We start from the raw sequence: 23,455 nt of genomic DNA on the forward strand, positions 1-23,455 counted from the left end.
CTGGAGGCCACCCTCATTCTTTTTCATAATTTCTGTGTCACCTCCTCCCTCGAGCAAAACTGGATATTACATCCGCGAGTTCCTCTCATATCTCAAATCTCTCTTTCTTCTTCTGCCATCTCTCTGACTACAGATCAGATTGGGTCAGCTCAGATCAACCAGGATAATCTTTCCATCTTGAGGTCTGTAACCTTAGTTATATTTGCAAAAGTAAGAATTTGTTTGCTCCATAATGTAGTATATTCAGATTCCAGGGATTTCCAACCTGGATAGCTTTGGTGGATATTCTGCCTAGAACAAATACATTCAGCAAAAATGAGAGTAAGTGTGTACTGGGCACCACAGGCACTTCAAAATGACTGAAGCATGCATGAAAATTAGGTGGGGGTGGGAGGCAGGGGCCAGATAATAATGAACCCTCACACTTCCAGTGCTCTTCTTTTCCTTCATTTCTTTTTTCCCTTAGTTTCCTTTGTGTGCCCTGTATCAGAATATTTCATCTCAGCACTCTCATAAGCCAGCTGAAACTGTCCTCCCCATCCGAATTCATTCTGGTTGATCCTGGCTTCCATCATAGTGTGAGTGGATGCCAGTCTTCAGCCTCTTTCCCTTTACAGTCATCCCACTGCTCATTGTACTGGCAAGTAAGAATCTCTGCAACTGGAGCATTTGCCATCTGGAAGGCCATATGTAATCCCATCAATCCTGGTCTAATTTTCCCACAACACTGTTCCTCATGTCATTATGCTTCTCAATGGATCCTGATGATTCTTGTCTATGGAACTCAAACCAAATCCTTAAGCCTGCATAGCTAAGTCTGAATCTACCCGACCATGCCAACCCTCTCACAGACTCAATCCTAGGCAGCCTGGTCCTACTGCCTTTCCGTATTCCATATTGACACTCTCTCTCTCTCTCTCTCTCTCTCTCTCTCTCTCTCTCTCTCTCTCTCTTACTCTTTTTCAATCAAAGTGTCTCCTTCAGTGCATACAAATTGTGCCTAGCCTATGAGTCAGAACACAAACCATGAATCCTTAAAGAAGCTTTCCCCAGGCCTCCCCATTAATCCTTCATTCCTCTTCCTTTCTTTGGTATGCTTGCACCACACAGTTTTGTGTTGTATGTATTTCATTGTTCATTACAAGTTTTCTTTGACTTTAACGATGTCATGTGTGGCAGTCTCTCCAACTGCCCTATAGGCTACTTGTGGACAGGTCTCAAGTCCCATTAGATTTTGGATATAATTTGTGTTCAACTTTTGTCCTAATGTCAAACATTTAATATTTGAATTAGAAAAATATGAAAATTCATATGTATTTCTATTCCACCTACAAATCAAACAGTCATCCAAACCAAAACTCAAGGGGGATGCTCTCATAATATCACATTTTGGACAAGATTATGAACTATGTATTTCTGGCATCAGAAATTTTAGCCAAGTTTTTCTTTATATTTATTTCCATGCCAACGAATGTGTGTACTTATCCTAGCTTTCTCAAGCTTTCCCCACAGGCCAGTTTTGTCACTTGGCCAAACATGTGGATGATTTATTAGCAGTGGTGGTGTTTAAACTAATTCTTGCATAGTCTTCAGCAGGCAACGATTGGAGAAAAGAACTACCTTTTGAAGAAGCTGCCAAACTTGGCCTTAAGACATACTGCAAATAAGATACTAGATTTATTGCAAAACTCATTCTGATAAACAAAAGTGTACAGTAAATTCAGTTCCAAATTGTGAAGTCCATCAGATTCTAACTAGAGGGCTTCAGGGACTCAGAAATCCAAATCTTTCTTTGATTCTAAACAGAAAACTATTACTAGAAGTGCTGACAGTTGATAAGTTTGAGACATATGGTCCTATTCTCTTTCTCCAAAATGAGAATGGTAGTTTTAGCAGTAAATTGATAGTGTAAGTAAATCTAGCACTTGAAAGAATTTAATTAAATTTTCCCCATCTTCAGTGTAAAAAACAGACAGAATCTATCCTTCTGGTAAGGAGAAGTAATGGAATTCCCCTATGGCAAATGGCTATTGCACTAGACTAGCTCCTGTTGAAGAGGTAGGAATGATGCTCTGCAAGATAGCCTGTAGTCAACAGCACATAAAGACTCTCCAATACTGAGAGGGAAATACATCACAAAAGAACACTAACATGTCAGCCTCTTAGGAGCACCAAGCACTCATTCATTCCTGTGAGCTCAAACACAATAACCAACAGGTCCCACAGCAATAAGGAAAGGACCCATTCCCATCAGACTGGTAATCAAGATTGCAAGTGGAACCACAGCATGAAGGAAAAGGAATGGGAACATGGAAAGTGCAGACTTTAGTGGAAAAATATTTCAGAACAATACCAACATTTAGTGAGGTCACAACTGCTTCGGAGCTGTAGAGATCTGAATGGATTATTTCAATGCCAATGAATGTGTGTTCTTATGGTTAATTAAAATTTTACTGACCTTTATTTTTTCCAATAGGAAAAGAGTTTCACACAGAAAGCCTTTAACCAATCTGCAGTAGATAGCAAAGCACCACCCCAAATTCAGGTGTGCCATTCAGCAGCATGTTTGTTATGTGGAAAATACTTGTAAAAAATTCTGGAAACAGAGCTTTCTGGCAAATGCAGGTGCTTCCAGATTTGCATGCATCTGACTTAAGGTATTTTATGAAACAAAGGGAACAGAGATGGAAGCGAGGGCTACTGTCCTAATTTGGGGCAGTTATGAAAAAGAAAAACATTGTCTCCTCATTCTTTTCTGTGCCTCTTCTCTTCCCACAGCCCATGTCAGTAGCCCCACATGGAATCATGAGAGGTAGGCCCCCCTACCCTACCTCATTGCCCCCCTGTGTTCTTCTCTATGCTCTTCCCTCCACCACTAGAATCTGAGTGTCCACCATTATATCTGCCACATTTGATGAGCAAATAAGTTTGCTCATGTCTGTTTCATTCCTAGGCTATAAGTTCATTGAGAACAGGAATATGAATTTTTAAATGCATAACTTTAAAATAATCATTTTATTATTTAATCATCTTATTGATGAATCCCATGTACTTGATTAATTTTTTGAAACGTAATGTTTGCCTCTATTTTAGCACTCATGATTTTTCTACCTGACATCTCTTATTTTTATATATTTTGTTTTCTCTGAGGACTACTGGTTTCTTAAGGGCAGGTAAATGTTTTATTTGTGTGCATTATACACAGCAGGTACTCAATAAACATTTGTTGAGTTAATTCCCTAGTCATATATGGCTCTTTATAATCCACAAAGGTCTTCACAGTATCTCAATGGGATAAGGAAAACAAGTATTATTCTTCAGACCCTCCTCTAGTTTTAGTTAAAGAAACAAAATGTTTACAATGCAGGGAGCTTAGCTTAACCTCCAACAATGGTCAAGAATTAGGGCTGAATGTCCTGGGAGGACCCCTACCTCATACACTGAGAGTGTTTTCTCCTTCCCTTTATTCTCCTTCTTCAGACCAATCAGCTTTTCCCTGCAGGGTGCCTTTTTGGAGAAAAGTCTCCATCGGGTTCATTGATATAAACTACCTCATCAAATACTTTAGACAGTGAGTAGTAACAGCTGCCATGCTTGATTGTCAAAAGGAAATCTTTCAGAGCCTGGACTTTTGTAATATATGACTCCTTTCTGTTTTCTGGAGCTAACACAGGCAAGCAATCTTTCTCTAGAGCCAGCTCAGTGCCTCGATCAAATTACAGAAGAATCCACATTGACTTAGTGGTTAGGCAATCACATAATCAACATGAAAAAAATACTGTATATTTTGTTCCATACATTGTATTTCTTCAATGTCAGTTCAAATACATTACTATATTCAGACCATCCATCAATCCTGTGAGGGGTATTTTTATTCCCAGGTGGAAGACAAAACAAGCTCAGAGTGATGAAATAAATTACCTCTGGTTAGATAGTTACCATTTAATTGTCTGTGGAAAAAAAAATTAGAAACCCGGAAACTATTTTAAAAAACTTTTATCAGGAGTCAAGACGAATAGGCACTATGGGTCAGAAAGAATTGAAGCTCAGTAAAATAAACCAATTACAGAACAAAAGAGGGAAAGCCCTTCCATAGATGACGGACATATTGGAAAAGTCTTCATGTTCATTTATTAATTAAATAAATTGAGACTTTTATCACATTAGTCTCTGGCAGGAGTGTATGGAACTAATGGTGTGCACTAGTCAATTAAAATGGCATTACAACATCAAAAAGAGAGTCAATTGTAATAATGATACATTATTAACTAATGAGCAAGAACTTCTCAAATACACTATGGAGAACTTTTATGTTCTTTAAAAAATATTTTGTTCTCTTAAATTATACATGACAGTAGAATCTATTTTGATATATTTATACAAACATGGAATATATCATATCTTATTCTAATTAAGATCCCAGCCTTGTAGTTGCACATGATGGTGAGATTCACTGTGGTGTATTCATATCTGAACATAGGAAAGTTAAGTCAGATTCATTCCACTGTCTTTCCTATTCCCATATTCCCTCCCTTTTCTTCATACCCCTTTATCTAATCCAATGAACTTCTATTTTTCCTGTCCCCCTCCAATACCAATTATGGATTATCATCCACATATCTGAGAGAATATTCAACCTTTAGTATTTTGGGATTGGCTTACTTCATTTGGCATGAGACTCTCCAGATCCATCCATTTACCGACAAATGTCACAATTTCATTCTTCTTTATGGTTAAGTAATATTCCATTCTGTATATATACCACATTTTCTTTATCTGTTCATCTGTTTATGGGCATCTAGGTTGGTTCCATACCTTAGCTATTGTGAATTGAGCTGCTATGGACTGCAATGTGGCTGCATCACTGTAATATGCTGCTTTTAACTATTTTGAATGTATACTGAGGAGTGAGATAACTGGGTCAAATGGTGGTTCCAGTCTTAGGTTTTTGAAGAATCTTATGGAGAGTTTTCTGATTCTTGGCAAACTTGAAGGAAGATTCTGATTTTTATTGATCTACTACTTATTTATTCTGGACCTCCATTTTGGTATTTATTAAGTGGTGGAAGTGACAACTACTACATAACGTTGCTGTGGGTGTTAGTCTTGTTCAGCATACTGCACATAATGAATACCTGAAAGAAGAGGACATTCAGTATTATTTTTAAAATGTTCTCCTTCACAAATAAGAGATGATACTTATTCCAAAAGTATAGTAACAAGGATAAGTCTGGTATAATATGCAATGGTTAAAAACACACCCAGTACTTCAAACTCAACAAACTCTGAAATCTTAAGTATGCCAGATAAGTTTTATCCCTTGGGAAAAGGTCTACCATACTATATTTGCAAGTCTTGAAACATGCCTTGCAATTGCCTTCAGAGCCAATTATAAGGCCCTCAAGAAAATCAATCTCATTTCTTAATTTTCATACTCACCTTTAAACTCAAAACTTATGGACTATCTCTTTAGCTCATTTTATTCTTTCAATTTGACTATAAATGATGCTTGGCTATTCCAAAACACCTTGTATATTCTCCAATGATAAAAATCTAGTCCAATGGAATATATTAGAACATGTACCACAGCTCATGTTGGAAGTTACCAAGTGTTTTTGAATAATCTTTCAACTACTTTAGAGATTATACACATTTTGTCCCCTCTAAAACTCATATTCAACCTAAAGCCCAATGCAACAGTGTTGGGAGGTGGAGATCAATGTGTGATGCTTAGGTCTTGAGGGTTCGATCTTTGTGAATGGATTACTAATGCCACAAAAAAAGGTGTGCAGAGTGGGTTTGCTGTTTTCACTCTTTCACCATATGAAGTCACAACATTTGTTCCCACTTCTCCTCTGCCATTTGCCATGTCAGGATACAGCAAGATCCTCACCAGAAACCAGATGCCAGTGCCTTGAAACTGAACTTTGCAGCCTCCAGAACTATGAAAGATAAACTTATTTTCTTATTTATTTATTTACTGTGGTATTGGAGCTTGAACTCAGAGCCACTCTACCATTGAGCTAATTTCACTTTTTATTTTGAGACAGGGTCTTGCTAAGTTGCCAAGGTTAGCTTCAACCTTGTGATCCTCCTGCCTCAGCGTCCAGAGTTGCTGGGACTACAGTTGTGGGCCATTGTAGCCAGCTAAATTTCTTTTCTTTATAAATTTCCCAGTCTATAGCATTTTGTTACACAAAATCAATCAATACACAATGTTATCATTTCCCACTACTAGTGCATAAATAGAAATTTGGAACAGAATAAATGGGACTGAGGCTAAGACACACATCATGGCCTGTTTTATTGTTGTAATTGTGTCATGATCCACTTATGTGCACTATCTCTGCCTCAGTAGTTGGGGCCTTCTTCAGTCCTAGGAGCAAATGTTTGCTAAATGTCTATGAAACTATGTAACTCCTTACTTTTATATTTAAGAAGTTCAATAGTGCCTTATATAATTTTGGCTCCTACAAAGCACCTAGCATAGTGCTAATTTCACTTCAGTCAAATAATACCATTAGTAGAAATTAATGACATATTTGAATTAACATAAACAAAGTTTAAAAATTAACAACAATGCAGTTAAATTACCTCCAATACATATGGAATAGTAAGTAAATATTGTCCAATTGGCAGCAACAACCAAAATATGAGGGTGTGTTCAACCACAACGTTGGGCTTAAATAATGACTGTATTATAATTATATTAGGCAATAGTCCAACCAGAAGAACCATATTTTAATATTTAATAAAATGCTACCGCCAAAATACAAATTACCTACTAATTCGGGGATCACTTTCAAATCCATAAAAATGTTATGAGTTATAGCTGACAGTTCTAAATGACATAAGTTTTCTACCATGACAAATGTTCCAGATCCCTTGTGTCTTAACTCATGGAAATATGCTGTGGTTTAGCAAAACCAAAGCCTTTGGAGATTGTCAGTTCCAATACTATCCCAGGTAGTGACTTTGAATTGGATTCTCCCCCTTTAGGCAAAAGTCCAAACATCTGTTTTTCTTAATTCTTGACCTAGTCTAACCTCTATATTTTTCTCTTACTTGATCACCTATCACTGACCCTAAGGAGAATTTAAATTGTACAAAACAGTTTGCATATCCAAACCCAATTCATGGCCTTCTAGGTGCAGTACCAGAGTATTGGAAGCAAATGCTTCAATTAGAACTGCTTTGTAAAGTAAACAAATTGCACTGTCTCCTACATGATTGAATTTGGACCGAGGAAATCCATCACTTGAGGAAAGACATAGAGACATAAAGCTCCTCTGAAGTCATTAAAATTTAAAAATGAATATATATTCATGTAGCACTACAAATGTTATTGAAGGGTTTCATGATAAGCAATTAAAACTTGTTGGAATTCCCATGTTTACTCTCTGTTACCTTTTCCTAAATTAGACAAACTCCCAATTGATGTTACTAATTTATAAGGAGTAGGAGGAAAGTAGGATAATAGGTAGGGGAAAAGAATTAAGAATCTAGTTGTAAATTATTACTAGTGGAACATAATCCACATTCAAAAGCCCCTTTTCTAATCTTAATATGAAACGGTCTTCTGAAACACAAATATGTGCCCAAAAAGGCTTGCTTTTTTAAGCTCTTTTTATTTGCATATATTTACTTTTAGTGTGAAAACAACATAAAAGATAGTAAGATAATATGTCATTATTAGCCGGATGCAATGGCACATGGCTGTAGTCCCAGTGGCTCGGGAACCTGAGACAGGAGTATCTCGAGTTCAAAGCCAGCCTCAGCAAAAGCGAGGTGCTGAGCAATTCAGTGAGATCCTGTCTCTAAATAAAATACAAAATAGGGCTGGGGATGTGGCTCACTGGTTGAGTGCCCCTGAGTTCAATCCCCCAGTACCAATAAATAAATAAATAAATAAATAAATAAATAAATAAATAAATGTCATTATTTCTTGTAAGGTGCCTGGCCCATGCAGTAGTTCCATGAGGATACATTTCCTGCCTTTCCTCTCTCTTTGCATTTAATTCCACAGCTCTTACATTTTTTTATGCCACTTTATTGTCCTTGGGTGTGATGTTACATGTTCAGATTCACCCCTCCAAATTATAATTTTCAGAGCAATGTGACTGAAGGCTCAAGCATAAAAAGGACCAATGTTCCTGCCATCAGGGAGGTTACACGCTAGTGGAGGAGACAGGAAAAAAAACGTTAAAATATAGCAAGGACACATGGGTGCAATAGAAGCACCTTACCTAGATGAAGCACTTGGGAAATGTGTTTTAAAAGAGAAAGAGACTTCTAAGTGAACCTAAGAGATAAGTAGGAGTTAAGTGAGAAAGGTGGATTCATAGGCAAAAATTCTGGTGTGTCTAAGGAATAAACTGGATACTAGGAGGGCTGCTGTTGAGGACTCAAAAGAGAAAAATAAGCTTTCAAGTTAGTTGGGAGCCAAATTAAGATCATTGTTGGGGTTGCTGAGGATGTGGCTCAGTTGTAGTACACTTGCCTGGCTGCATGAAGCCCTGGGTTTCATTCCCAGAACTGCTAAAAAGAAATCATTGAAGGTCCAGCAGATGAATATGTACCTTGTCTTGGCGGCAATGAGGCATTTGTTACTTATTTTTGAGTAGGCCAATGACTGACATATACAAAGTAGTTTTTTAGAATAATATTTTAGAATTATTGGGTTGAACTGGAAGGAACAATGGTAGAGATAGAGGAATTGGAAGCCTCCTATACTGTGAGGTGATGAGGCTGAGAATGGGAAGAGGCAGTAGCCAATGGGTGCATGAGGTATTCTAGAGGAGTAATCAACAGGACTAGGTGGCATGACAAGTTTAAGAGGGAAAAGGACATGATCTAAACAACAAGCACTCATCAAATACACACAATTTATGAGGTGATATGAGCTTGCAGTTTTTTAAATAACTTTATTTATTTTTATGTGGTGCTGAGGACTGAACCCAGAGCCTTGCACATGCAAGGCCAGCACTCTACTGCTGAGCCAAAACCCCAAGCTTGCAGTGTTTTTTAAACTTGATCATGCATCAGAGTTCCCCAGAGAACTTACTAAAACATAGATGGCTAGACCCAACCTCTGAGTTTCTGAGTCAGTAGGTCTACAGTGGGACCTGACCTTGCATTTCTAACAATTTCTGAGAGATGCCAATGGTGCAGTCTGGGGACCACACAATGAAACCCATGGAGCTACAGATGGGATAGGTCATCTATTTTGCAGTAGTCAGTCCATTAGTATCATGGTTTTGTCACATTTTGGTCATGAATTAATGTACATATGAATTTGAATCTCCTAACCACACCCTCCTCTATCTTAAGGCATAAGATAGAGGAAAGTGCACACATCCAGTCATTTGTTTAAATATGGTTAAAAGTTCAAAGGGCAAAACAGGAAACAGAAAAGTTCCTTGGTCACCCACTACATCTCCCCAGGGGCCACCAAATATTTCAGTTCTCAGTATTTGGACAATCTTGCAATAAATAGTCATTACCTATGTCATTTCAAATGCATGTGAGTATAACTGTAGGATTAATTTCTAAAGCTGGAATTGCTGGATCAAAGGGTATGTAGATTTATAATGGTGACAGAAATTGCCAAATTGCCCTAGATAGAAGTTAACAGCTTACAATCTACTATCAGTGTCTGAGAGTGTTTGTTTCCCCCACTTTTGCCTGCAAAGTGTATTAACAAACATTTCACTGATTTATGAAAAATGGTTTCTCACTGTGGTTTAAATTCCACCATTCTCACTATGGAGTGAGGCTTAGCTTCTTTTCATATGTATGAGGACAATTAATGTTTTTTTCAGACAAAGACTTCAAAAGGATCCATGGATAATTTATAAAGATGGACTACTTAGGATGGATAACTGAGATTTAACTTTCTAAGAAGTTCTTGGCAACTCCTGGATGAGGGACAAGGATCATTACATGAGTCCAAGTCCACACTTAAATGGCAAAAGAGGTCAAGAATAAGAATATATTTCTATGAGGATAGATTGGAGACATCCAAACCATTTAAGAGGCTATTACCAAGTTTGGCAAAGAGATGTCACAAAAGTTTCTCAAATCTCTACACACTACAGTATACCACAGAATGGGAGAGATGTAAGAAGTAATAAGGAGGAAGAATTGTCAAGACTTAATAGTTTTTTTGATTATGGAAAGTGAGGATGAAGGAAGAATTGAGGATGATACCCTAGGTTCTACTTTCAATAACTGGTTGGTGGGTGATATAATTTACTGTGATAGAAAACAAGAAGAGGGAAAAGATTTGGAGATTAAAAAAGAAAAATTATGCTAAATATTGAATATACACAGGGACTATTCCTTGTCTGAAATATTTGGGGCCAGAAGTATTACAGATTTCTGATTTTTTTCTATTTGGGGAGGCAAGAATTCTATCACTGAACTACCAATGACTCCTTTTTCGGATTTTGGAATGTTTGCATATAGATCATGAGACATCTTGGGAATGGTAAACAGGTCTAAACAGGAAACTCACTTCTGTTTCATACACACCTTATACAGATAGCCTAAAGGTAATTTTATAGATATATTTTAGTGCTCCTATGTTTCTGCTGTGATCTGGCATGTGAAATCAGGTGTGGAATTCTTCACTTATGGCATTTCATATTTGGAGTATTCAGGTTAGGAATGTTCAGCCTGTACTAAATTTGAGAGGTCCTTAGGATCAGCCAACTCACTTGGTTCTCAAAGCAATCCTCTAAGTTAATTTTATCCACATGGAAAGAACATTTACTGAATTAATCAGTACAAGCATTGTGATTGGCTTGAACATTATATTTCCATGTGTAAATGATTAGAACTGGTTCACAGGAGTGTGTCTGACCACCCTCCCCATCCTTACCTCAAAACTCCTGAATCCCCATATTTTTGATTGATGGAAAGTTTAGTTCCAGAATATTTCCTAAATGAAGGTAAAACTTAGTCTTATAATTCCTTGAGCCATGGTGATCTCCCTCAGGTGCCTTTGAGCTGCTACTCACTTCTTGTGCTGATATTGTCACAGCAAATGAGGAAATGTGCACTGTCTTCTTTTAAAATCCAGGACATGTACTTTATTTTTATTGTTCTAAAACTCTGAAAAATATAGAAAAACAGAAAATAAAAACAAAAAACAAGGTGGATGTTTCTAATTTAATCTTCTGCTGACACCTAGTGCCAGAATTCTGCATATTCTGTTAGTTGTCCCAAATAAAAAAATTAAATAAAGATTTTAAAGTTGCTGAGAATTTAAAACAGAAATATTGATGACCTATTGTATCAAACAATAAATTCTATCTTATCTTTACATTATTTTTCACCTAATTTCTCACACTTCAATATCAGCCTTTTTTAAAAAAAAAGTATTCAGACATCAGTCTTTTTAATGTCCAAGAATTCAATCTTTAGGCAATATCTTTTTGGAGGAGAAGTACTGGGATGAACCTCCAGCAGGGCTTTACCACTAAGCTACATCTCCAGCCCTTTTATTTTTTATTTTGAGACAGGGTTTTGCCAAGTTCCTGAGGCTAGCCTCCAACTTATGATCCTCCTGCTTTAGCCTCCAGAATCCCTGGAAATATAGGTGTGAACCACTATGCCCAACTATTCCAATTTGTGGTTACCTGCTGGCGAAATTCCTAAGAGTGAATGGAGACCCAGGTTAAATCACAATTTCACTCTAAGTTCTGAATCACTTGGGATATATTTAAAGTTGTCATCAGGTGGGACTGGAGTCTGCAATGTTTTCATAACCATACTTTTCAACTATTAAAGAAAACTAAATTCCATAGTAAGAGTTTCTATTACATACACACACACACACAAAATCTGGTGTTGAATGTAATTGTTACAAATGACCATTTATAAAAAAGAATGAGTTTGTAAATGGGGGAGGGGAAGAATGACTTCTAATGAAGAAACTGGCATGTTTTGTATATACATCATTGAAAACAGGTTGAATTATTTGTATTAATTAAATCATGTTGACAGTAGAAGCATTCAAGAAGATTACATTTGTGCTTGGTGGTGTTATACCTACAAAGGAAAAGAAAAAAATTAAATATATAAGGTTTGAAAAATTGAGTATACCAGTTCTCCATTTAAGTGTGCACTTACTGGCTGAGTGAACTTGGCCATATGCCTCAGTTTCCTCATCTCTAGAGTATTTGCCTTATTTGAACTTGCCTGGAAGTGTCAAATGAATTCTAACAATCTGAGAAGCATGCCTTTCACAATTTTACCTTTCTAAAATTCAAAACTGATCATTATCACCCTTTGTTAAACACCTACCATATGTCAGGCATTTAGGTAACTTTTCTTAATCTTCAAAACACTTAAAAAGGGTAGATGCTATTTCACCCTTACACTTGAGGAAAGGGAAACTCAGAGAAGTAAGAAACATCTTCTTAAGTAGCACAGCCAATAGTTTAACTTGGGCCTGGATTCTTAGCTCAGACTTTTGTTCAGGATAGTGTGCTACCTGACCTTTGTAACACTGGCTTTCATGCCAGTATCATTGTACGTGCTGGTAATCTTGGCAACTGGGGAGGCTAAAACAGGAAGATGACAAGTTCAAGCCCAGCCTCAACTACATAACAAGGCCCTAAACAACTTAGTAACTTAGTGAGACCCTGTCTCAAAAAAAAAAAAAAGTCTGGGGGTGTAGCTCAGTGGTAAAGCACCCTGGGTTCAATCCACAGACAGCAAAAACAAACAAACAAAAGCATCCCAAACAAAACAAAAAATCTACAACCTTCAAGAAAGGCCAAACTCCATAGCTTATTTCACAGGTTTTTCTTTATCTATCTCTAGCCTCTGCCAATTCCTCTGGTCTTTGCCTACAGCCCAATCACCTTTTCAAAGAAACCATCCCTGGTGCCCTTCTTGAGCCCTCTGTAGCACCCTGGTCATGTCCTTATTGTACACCATACTGCCACACCATACTGTAAATGTTGATTTCATTGTCTGTCTTCCTCAAAAGTGCTATAAAAGCGCTTGACACACAGTAGGAATTCAATAAATATATTAATGAATATTGAGTAGGAAAGGCTTGGTATAAAGTTCTATCACATCCTAGAACACTGGCTGTGTGTGTGTGTGTGTGTGTGTGTGTGTGTGTGTGTGTGTGTAAACTTTGCAATACTGGGGATGGAACTCAGGCCCTTCCATATGTGATGGCCTGAAGTGATGTTTAAAGTATGGTCCCAGGGCCAGTAGCAAAAGTATCATCTGGGAACATAGAAATACAAATTATCAGCCATGCCCCACACTTACTGAATCAAAAAATCTGGGAATTTCATTTGTATTTTAACATCCCCTCCAGGTCATTCTAGTGCAGTAAATTAGGGGTATGGTTATTATTAATACAGATTCCTTAGGTTTGTATAGATTAAATAAATAGATTAATATTTAATAGACTACAAAATGATTTCCTAATTACTCTCTTTGAAATTAAAAATGAAATGAAGAAGGAGATCCGAACTCTATTCAAAACAACCCTATTTAGAAGGCCCCTGAGTTCTGTGGAATGAATTTTCTTAGTTGTCACACCTGCAAAATAAGGTTTATGTTTTTATAGGAGTGTTTGCCTGGCCAGGCTGGGGTAGTGGCTTCTGAGGTAAGCAGACCTTCCCATGAAATTCCAGTGCTTGGATGAAGGATTCCAGGTATGCAGGATTGAACATGATTAATACCAACTAAGGTTGTAGGAAAACTAAGCCATAGGAAAGACCATGATGATGGTTATACATGCATGTGTATTATTAGGAAATGATCCTGGGGCACTCTACAAGTGAGCTAAATTCCCAGCCCTTTTTGTTTTTGTTTTAAGACTGGCTCTCACTAAGTTGCTGAGACTGGGTTCAAACCTACAACCCTCCTGCTTCAGCCTCCAATGTCCCTGTGATAACAAGGACCACCACACATGGCACAAGTCTTTTTACTACTTTGTACAAACATGATGTTTCAATAATTGAAAGAAGTTGCTTGCAAAATTATATGATCCCATTCTCAGTTTAAAAAATATTCTTTATTTCAGGAAAATCTGTGAACAACACTAAAATGTTGATGGTGATTTTCTGTGGGTGGTAGAATTGCACCTTTACTTAATAACTTTTTTGCAAGCAACATTATTTTTATAATGAGAAGGTGACAATAAAGGTTTAAAAAATTGGTTCTGTGTACCTGGGGAGCCTGACATGCAGGAACAATGGCTGGTGTAGCTAGGGGTAGGATTTGAAAGGGAAGGTCGGATTTCTTAGAAGCTAGAAGGAATCCTGAACACTCTTAGTGGTATCAATGGGAGTTGAAATAAGAGGGGAGACACCCTTCAGAAGACATCTGTAGGTAGACTAAGGACCTAAAAGGCAAAAGAATTCACCTGGCAGGGAAAAGTGAGGGTAAATGATCCAAGACAGCCAATAGCTATAAGGATTGCAACTGGAAAAAGACACCAACTTGAAAGGAGGAAGGGAGAAATAATCAACGTGAGAAACTGGTGCCTGAAAATCACTTTAAACTTGAGCCAAGCTAATTTTGTAAACTCAGATTATGCACTGCTAATTTACATATTTTGCATATGGTTTATACCCTAAGATTTTTTTGCTACCACCATAAAAATTTGGTTGTGTTCTTGAAACTGATTGAGCAATAGTTTCTCTGAAGGTATTGATACAGAATTGAAGCAAAAGTTCTGAATTTCAAGGGCATGATTTTTGGAGAAGTTACCCCATCTCCATCATTGAGCCTATTATCTGAGTGATTTATTAAGCAGTTAGTGTTTTTGAAGCCTAAATGCTTTGAGTGACTTGTCTTGCTTATTTTATATGTATAAGATACTGCTATCATGCCCAATTTTACACATGAAAGAATTGGAGTTGTAGCTGGAATAGGGCTGTGTTAGGACTCTGACACCCAAATTCCTTCTAAAACACTACCCTGCATTTTCCAGTTCTCGAGATACTCTAAAGCAAGAAACAATAGCCATAAAATGCTAAAATTAGTAATACCTAGGGTAAGGTTATAAAGAAAGCAATATGGTCATCCTGCACTGGTGGGAATGTGAATTGGTGTGACCTTTCTGAAGGACAGTTTGGCAGTACTTGCCAAAAGAATTTTAAGTGTGAGTACTCTTTGTTTCAATTATTGAAATTCACCCTAAAGATGAACTGGCAACAATATATGCACAAAGAATGTGAAAAAAATGAAAGCAACCATTATTCAAATGGGGAGTTGGGTGATTAAAGTATGGTACAGACATGGGGGTGGGGGGTGAAGAAAATCTATGCTCTGAGATGGGAAAAAAACTATGAAAATATAGTAAGTGAAAAAAGCAAGTGCAGGATAATATTTATAGCATGATTAATTTTGCAATAATTTTAAGAATACACATATATACACATAGGATACATATTGGTAGATATATTAGTATAAAATAATGTTTTTCCTCAGAAAGGAAGCACAGAAACTTAACAATATATATCTTTGGAAAGAACTGAATTATTTTTCTGCAATTTTGAGATATTTGGGTTTTAAATGTTTTGTTTTCCTCCCCATGTTCTCTATTTTTTAAAACCCTAACACTTCATTACATCTTTTAAATAAAAACTAAATAGCTGGCAATGTGTTGAGGCTTCATAATGTGCAGGGGACTGAACTAAGCACTTTACTTTTAATGGCTCATTACATTCACATCTTAAATTCTTATCCTCCTTTACAGGTGAGAGGCTCAGGCCTGTGAAATCACTTAATTGAGGTCACACAGCTAGAAGGTAGGAGGGCTGCTATTTAAATACCCTCCACTGTATTTCAGAGCCCTACCTCTCAACTGCCAAACCACACTCTTCTAATTGGTCTTTCTACCCTCATTGCCTAATGAGAATACACTATCAAACAACTGTGACCTAATGAGATAACGTATGAGAAATGCTTTTCTAAGTATAGAGATGTTTGAGAAGAGTGGCCCGGAATAGGGAGGTTTTTTAAATTGGGCAGACCTGTCCATGGACCCCCAGGGAAGTGGTGATGAACAACTTTCTTTTGTTTCTCCTTTAGAAATATTATAAAGTTTGCTGTGCATGGTGGTGCATGCCTGTAATCCCAGCAATGCAGGAGGAGCAGTGACCTATGGGGAGGACCACAAGTTCAAAGCCAGAGTTGGCAACTTAGTGAGACTTTGTCTCAAAATTTAAAATAAAAAGGGCTGGGAATGTAGTTCAGTGGTAAAGCACCACTGGGTTCAAACCTTGGTTCTTAAATATATATATATATATATATATATATATATATATATATATATATATATATATATATATTTATATATATATATATATTTATATATATATATTTATATATATATATACACACACACACAGCGCACACACACACACATTTACATTTACTCCCTTTTCCCCAATAAAACCTGATTGCTGTTTAAAATTATTTTCAGATTTGAATGGCTATATTACACACTTTTGGGCATTAAACTCAGGGCTATATCCCCAGTCCTTCTAATTAATTTATTTATTTTTTGAGACAGAGTCTTGCTAAGTTGTTGAGGGCCTTATTAAATTGTTCAAGCTGGCCTCCAACTTGCAACCCTCCTGCCTCAGTCTCCTGATTTGCAAAGATTACTACCAGCTGCACGCATGTATTTTATATAAATGAGAGCAACCATACCTTTGTTCAGTATCTTGCCTTTGTCATCTATATATCTTGGCCATCTTTTCATATTGGCACTTACCAATCTACCATGTAAATAGCTGCATAGTATCCAATTTTGTGAAATAGTTTTGAAAAATAATTAAAGAACTTTTACTTCCATTTGTTGACTTTCCTAATCAGTGGTGAAATTAACACCTTCTAAGAAAGTTTAGAAAACCTCTTCAGACTGAGTATGAGTGACATTTGTCCACCCTATAGTTGGTGAGAGGGACTCAACAGGACTCTGCACTGAGGGCAGTAGTATTTTTCACTGTATGGAAAAACAAAGAACTCTCTCCAAAACACAGCCAACATACTCAGCGATATTAGAGTTGCCAACAGGTGAGACGACTTCAAAAATAAATAAATAATAAAACTTTCTGTTGTGCCAGTTTAGTAAAAGAGCAGAGACTTGATATGATTGCTCAACATTAGCTGGATCAGAAGAGGAATTTCCAGACTCAGTTACAAGAGGGCTGAGGATTCCACCAGACAGTCTGGAGACAGCTAGAAAGGGACATGAGCAGCAGAACTCCAAATCAGCAACAGCACGTGTGGAAGGAGCAGTGACCTATGGGGAGAGTCATAATTCATAGACCAAAGCTCTTCCAGCAGAGGGCAGTGCCTCTGAAATCAGGCAGGGCCCAGGACAGCTAGAGTCAGTGCTGGGGACTTCTCTGGAGAGATTGCACCAGCTTCTGGTGGTGGAGAAATTGAGCTAAACTGTCCTTTGAATTCTGTAAGTAGCAATGGGGGATACTGAGGAGGGACAGTGGAACCTCACACTACTGTGATTTGCCTGTTTTCTAGTGTCTAAAAATTTGGATTGGGTATACATGTCTATTCATACAGTTTAGCCATTACAGCTTTTAACTAAGGAAATTTGGGGTCATTTTCACCAAGTTAGCCACCGAATCTCTCAGTTTCTGGGTGAACTTGAATTTTTAAAAAGTAGAGTGACATACCTAAAATATAACCTAGACTTCTGACCCTGGGGCCTGTGGAACTGACACAAAGTTTACAAGTAGAAAGTCAGCAGAGGGAAAAATAATGTAAGAAGTAACAATTTTATCTAAAAATGGAAACTTAGTGTTTAACTCTGGAGTTATTGTTTTTTTGAATTTTAGTGGCTAAGAAAGATGGCCTTTAAAACAAAACTTTAAAGTGGAAGAGCCAACCATGCAAAATGTTATACATACAGATAATCAAAAATTAAATGAAAGTAGTCCACAGGCCTAGACCATGTCCAACCAACTCTTCCTTAAATATTGGTCACCTTTTCTGCTGTGTAGTTGTTCAAATCAAATGGGAACAAAACCGTATAGAAAGTCTAAAACTTTTGTTTTTGAGTCTTGGTATTTTTAAAAAGAGGAGTGGCTTTGGTATTTGCTAGCGGACCAGAGTCAAGGCAGATTTGCTGGATAATAAAAGTACAGTGTGTATTTAATTGCCAGGCACAGCTAAGTAAAACACACCACATATGAAATAAGCGCCAAAGCCAAGTCTAAACGCAGTCTGTATACATGTCTGAGAAAAAGATCAAGTGGGAAGAAATACCAGCAAAGATAATAAACTTCCTGAGCTGTTTTCTTTTTCCTGCAACTTTTAGTCCAGGGATGTTTGACGTTCTCCCGATTGCTAGATTATTAGCTGGCGATCCTCGCCGGCCAAGAAGCGGATCGAGTGCTCAGACCCAGCTGGTGGAGGCCAAGAAGCCAAGGGACTTCAACGGGTTTAGGGGTGGGACAGTCAGCAGCAGCTGCGGGCGGGAAAGTAGAAACGCTGGAGGTTCTCAGAGGGGCCCTTTCTCAAGGCCTTAGCCCCGACCTGAAACTGTCTGGGCTGCCTGCCTCGCTCAGCAGGGCGCGGCCCCAGCGCCACCGGGCTCGCCCCGGAGAGGTGGGACTTTCCCCACCGGAAGTGATCCCGTCCAGTCTGGGGGAACTGGGGCACCTCAGCCAGTGTGTCAGGGAAACCCTTCCGGGTGTACGCTGGGGGTGGGGGGTGGGGGGTGAGAAAAAAAAAGAGGTGGGTTCGCTTAGAGTCCCTGCGGCCGCCGCCGCCGGACGGCCCCCGCCCCTTTCCCCTTGGCGAGCAGCGGCGCTGGGGCGGCCCTCGGACATAGGAGCCAGCGGGTGGCCATGGCCTTGGCTTGACAGCCTCCCAGGCAGCCGAGTTGGTGCGGACAGCTGGGTAAGCGGTGGCGGCTGCGGCTGCGGCTGCAGCTGCGGCGGCAGCCTGCTCTGAGTGGGAGCTGGGAGAGATGGCAGCCAGGGCCGCCGGCTTGGGGCAGGGGTCAGGCGGGTAACGTGCGCCTTTCTCCTTTCATAGGCCGACGACCCCCGCGGGAGCCTGGGCCCATAGACCCGCCCCGGCGGCGGTGACCGGTGCGGAGCCCGTAGGCCTGGACCGACTCCGTGGCGCTAGCAGGAAGCGGGGTCCCTGGGCCCCTTTGTGTGAAGGGCGGGGGAGGGGTGCCGGGCAACCCCTGTCTGCGGGCTCCTCCTCGGACGCCCTTTCCTCGGCCCCCACCCCTGCCCTCCTGGGGGCGTGCTCCGTCTCCCCACCCTCGCTCGGCTACTCGGAGGCTCACCCTCCTCCCCACGCCCCCTGCCAGGGCTCCAGTTCCTATAGGAAGGGCATTACCATCCCATCCCCACCCACCCGACACTCCGCTCTTTCCCCTCCCCCTCCTTTAACTTCCTCTTCTTCCCCGGTCGGGCCCTCTGCTTCTCTGCACTCTCCTCCCCAGTTCGCAGATTTCCGCCCACCTTCCGCCTAGGCTAGCCGCAGCGCAGCTAGCGGGGTGTTCTTTTCCCTACTCTGGTAGGAGTTAGAGAAGGTGAGACTCATGAGGGAATACAAGGTAGTGGTGTTAGGGAGCGGAGGGGTTGGCAAATCTGCCCTTACTGTGCAGTTTGTCACCGGGACTTTCATTGAGAAATATGACCCCACCATTGAAGATTTCTACCGCAAAGAGATCGAAGTGGACTCTTCCCCCTCCGTGCTGGAAATTCTGGACACCGCAGGAACGGAGCAGTTTGCCTCCATGAGAGATCTCTACATCAAAAACGGCCAAGGTTTCATCCTGGTTTATAGTCTGGTTAATCAACAGTCTTTCCAGGTAACCTAAACGAGTCTTGTAATTTGTTAGAAGGGGGTGTGGTAATTCTACGTTGACTTTTGATTTGCTTGAACCGTGCGTTAATGACTGTGTTTTCCTTTTCAAAGTTGGACATGGCACATTTTTGAGGTTACTCCTGGCATGGAAAAGTATCGGGTGGTTTGTATAGACGGTGCTAAAGTAACGAGCGTCAACAAATATGTTAAAGTTATTTTTAAAGAAAAGAAAATGAAAATGAGATAGGTCGGTCTGAATTTGTTTAACCTGGAATATAACCTTCTGAAGTTGCTTATTCAATTCAACAAGTATTGATTAACCTACTCACAGAACAACATCTAACAGATAATCTCGGGTAAATAGAAAGCTTTGAAAGGAAAAAATTATTTGGAGCCCATTATCTCTTGAATAGATAAGACCTGGGTCTGCTTTCCTCTCCCACCCCCTCTCTGTTCTCTCCCAAGTTTCTCAACTACAGCCATAAATCTTAGTGCTGCAAGATGAAGAACTCAAGACCTGCCTTCTAGGCATTTTACTTACTTATTTACTTACTTGGGGGCATGTAGTAGGAAGGGAAGTTACCCATGGGAATGGCTAGTACCTAGAATTAATAACCACCAGAAATCAAGAATGACTCTCCTTTTCTACATTTGATCCAGATTATTTCTGGTATCATATCCTATATTTATAGAAAATATGTGAGTCTGGAAACAGTGAACAAGTGCAGATTTCTTACCCCAGCAGGGTAGCCAAACTGGATGTGGTCCAATTTCTTAGGAAAATCTGTCCTGTCCTTCACTGGGAGACAGAATGAAGATTTAACCTTATTTTAAGATATGCAATAAATGTTGCTATTTATTCTTTGAAAATAAATAACCTCTTATTGACCCATTATATTGACCTCCATTGATTTAGGAAATGGATATTTTTTCTGCATTTAAGGTATGCACTTAGTGTTGCTTACTTGAGAGACTTTAAGTGCTTTAGCCTATGCAATGTGTTAATTTCACATTCTTTAATATTTTAAGTTAAAGTACTATCATGAGTTTTTCCAGTACCTTCGTATAGCAACTTCAGAGATTATTTTTAAAAGATAACTTTGAAGTAAATGAATCAAAGCTTTTGGGACCAAACTAAAATTCATTTTATGTAGGATTAAATTCCAGACAAAAGTAGCATAAAGCATTTCCCCCCCAAAAAAATACCAAAGTACTAAAGGTGCTATTTGACAGACATTTTCTTTCTAAAGGCTTCTCAGGAGATTTGTTATTCTTTCAGCTGACCCTCTTGAGACTGGGAGTCTTTTGAAGGTTGTTTCACAAGATTTCCATTATATCCTCTTCTGTTAATAGGCAGTATAAACCTGTAGCATTATTTCAACTCTGGATTCTCAGCTGAACTTGTGTTCTGTAAGGGCAAAGGGAAAAGATATTTAACCTTGAAGATGGAATTGATATGGGATCAAACCAAATTGTTGCAAATATAAGATCACTCTGAATTTTTAGAAATGTTCTTGGATTCCTTGTTTTCCCTTTGACCTGCCCACAAATGTTCTGTTTGTAACTATTCAAATCAAATACACATTTATATTTAAGGCAAATCACAAACAGCAAATTTGAACTTGGCTGTTAACTATGACTTATGTCCCTTGAATGACTATTTTCTGATGTATATACAATAAATTCAACCATCATTTTCAAAAAAAAAGAAGGAAAGAAAGGAAAATCACAAAAATTGTAATGCTAGAGTTAAATCTATAATATTATCTTAAGTTGATACACCTTCCCCCAAAATTATTGCTACTGGAAAATTGTTAAGACTCTTTTCTTCTGTAATTAATTGTAATTACTCAAGAAAAGTAGTACAGGAAGGGAAAAAAATCAAGTAGTAAAAACAAACATAGGCAAAGAGAAGTATGACTTCTTCCCGCCCATATTCCCCCTACATTATCCTTCTTCAGTGGTGATCACCATGACAATATTTTCTACTGTACTTAAGTATATTTTAAGGTGTTTGATTTTATTGTAATAAAGACATACTATTCAATTTGAGTGTATTAATCTGTTTTAAAAACTGTTCTTCTAGGCATTACAAAGTATTTTTTGTTCCCACCTAAAAAACTTTCTCTCAAGCCCTCTTGCTAAATGGCTAGGAATGCATGAGTGCTGCAATCCTGTGCTTGGATAACAGGTGTTACAGGGAGCGATGACAAGCAGGCAGGTTTAGGGAGATGGCCAAACATCCTCATGTATGAATGGATTAATCATGTTTGGGAACTTGATTTTTTAATCAGTATAGACTGAAGGTGGGAGAAGTGATAATATAAGTTTTAAGGTTAGTGCACAACCTGCATTTAGCAGGGCCTATAGAAATTATCTACTTGATGGAAAAAAAATAATGATGTTTTCTTTATTGGGGTGTGTGATTTTATTTTGGATTCAGCTTTATATACTTATGGAGGGATGACTTTTGTGATACTATAATGCCTCTGTTATGCAAACACATAATTTTTCTTTCTCTTTGTGATTCTTTGAATAGGATATCAAGCCAATGAGAGATCAGATTGTCAGAGTGAAAAGATATGAAAAAGTCCCACTAATCCTAGTAGGAAACAAAGTGGATCTGGAACCAGAAAGAGAGGTTATGTCTTCAGAAGGCAGAGCTCTGGCTCAAGAATGGGGCTGCCCTTTCATGGAGACATCGGCAAAAAGTAAATCAATGGTGGATGAACTTTTTGCTGAGATCGTCAGGCAAATGAACTATTCATCACTGCCCGAGAAGCAAGATCAGTGTTGTACAACTTGTGTTGTCCAGTAAAAAGATAACCTCAATCATGGCCATACCGAGCAGGTTAGTTGTTAATGAAACTGTATAAACTAGGTAGTGTTTTGGGTTTTTTTGATGAAGTATAACAAAAATCTGGTTAACAGTAGTACATAGGATACTACCTTAAATTTCTTTATTTTTAAGATGGCATTTTCCTCAACATAAAATAGTCAATATTCAATGCAGAAAGCCTAAAAAATGCAGATAGACAAAACAAAGGTAAAAAATTGCCTAATATTCCCACCTTTAAGATTTATTTTTTGGGGGCTCGGGTTGTGACTCAGTAGTGGAGCACTTGCCTAGAGTGTATGAGGCACTGGGTTCAATTCTTAACACCACATAAAAAAACTAAATAAACAAAATAAAGGTATTGTGTCTATCTACAACTTAAAATATTTTTTTAAAGTGAATTGATGTTCTTCCCTCTCTGCCTTATTGATAACATTTCTTTGGGGAAAGTCAAAGGACAATACACCTTCACCCTGTTTTGCTGATTTAACATCTAAAATACACTGGAGAACATTCAGAAATCGTCTCAAAATATGATTAGTTTTGTGATGTTTCCTATGCATTTATGCTATTATACTCTGGACAAGAGAGTTGCTTTAATTGAAGCCATCAATTTACCATCACCAAAGTGCTTGATTTAACAGGATGATTATTTAATCAAGTTCATCCGTACCTTGCACTTGAGGAATTTAAGTGACCTGTGATGATGATAAATTATAATGCCACAATATATGTTGACTTCATTATGAATATATGGTCCAAATGAGAATCTGGTTAAAT

General features: G+C 38.5%; 1 protein-coding gene across 2 annotated transcripts; it reads left to right on the forward strand.

The window, feature by feature from the left end:
- Positions 1–17,384: 17,384 nt before the first annotated feature.
- Positions 17,385–22,690, forward strand: Rap2c (RAP2C, member of RAS oncogene family). Of its 2 annotated transcripts, none has more exons than XM_026415164.2 (3): positions 17,385–17,458; positions 19,051–19,843; positions 22,379–22,690. In XM_026415164.2, the coding sequence occupies exons 2-3, from the start codon at positions 19,571–19,573 to the stop codon at positions 22,655–22,657; spliced, it is 552 nt and encodes a 183-aa protein (XP_026270949.1). In that variant the 5' UTR covers positions 17,385–17,458; positions 19,051–19,570; the 3' UTR covers positions 22,658–22,690. The 2 variants fall into 2 exon arrangements, with proteins under 2 accessions (XP_026270949.1, XP_026270948.1); XM_026415163.2 differs by lacking the exon at positions 17,385–17,458 and adding an exon at positions 18,710–18,912.
- Positions 22,691–23,455: the final 765 nt, after the last annotated feature.

This window comes from Urocitellus parryii, chromosome X (assembly GCF_045843805.1).
Source record: "Urocitellus parryii isolate mUroPar1 chromosome X, mUroPar1.hap1, whole genome shotgun sequence".
Taxonomy (NCBI): Eukaryota; Metazoa; Chordata; class Mammalia; order Rodentia; family Sciuridae; genus Urocitellus; species Urocitellus parryii.

Excerpts from the sequence above, each read along its gene's own strand:
- Rap2c (XM_026415164.2), top strand. The coding sequence starts at position 19,571 with ATGAGGGAATACAAGGTAGTGGTGTTAGGGAGCGGAGGGGTTGGCAAA. Across the intron at positions 19,844-22,378 it reads TTAATCAACAGTCTTTCCAG|GATATCAAGCCAATGAGAGA; the intron begins GTAACCTAAACG and ends TTCTTTGAATAG.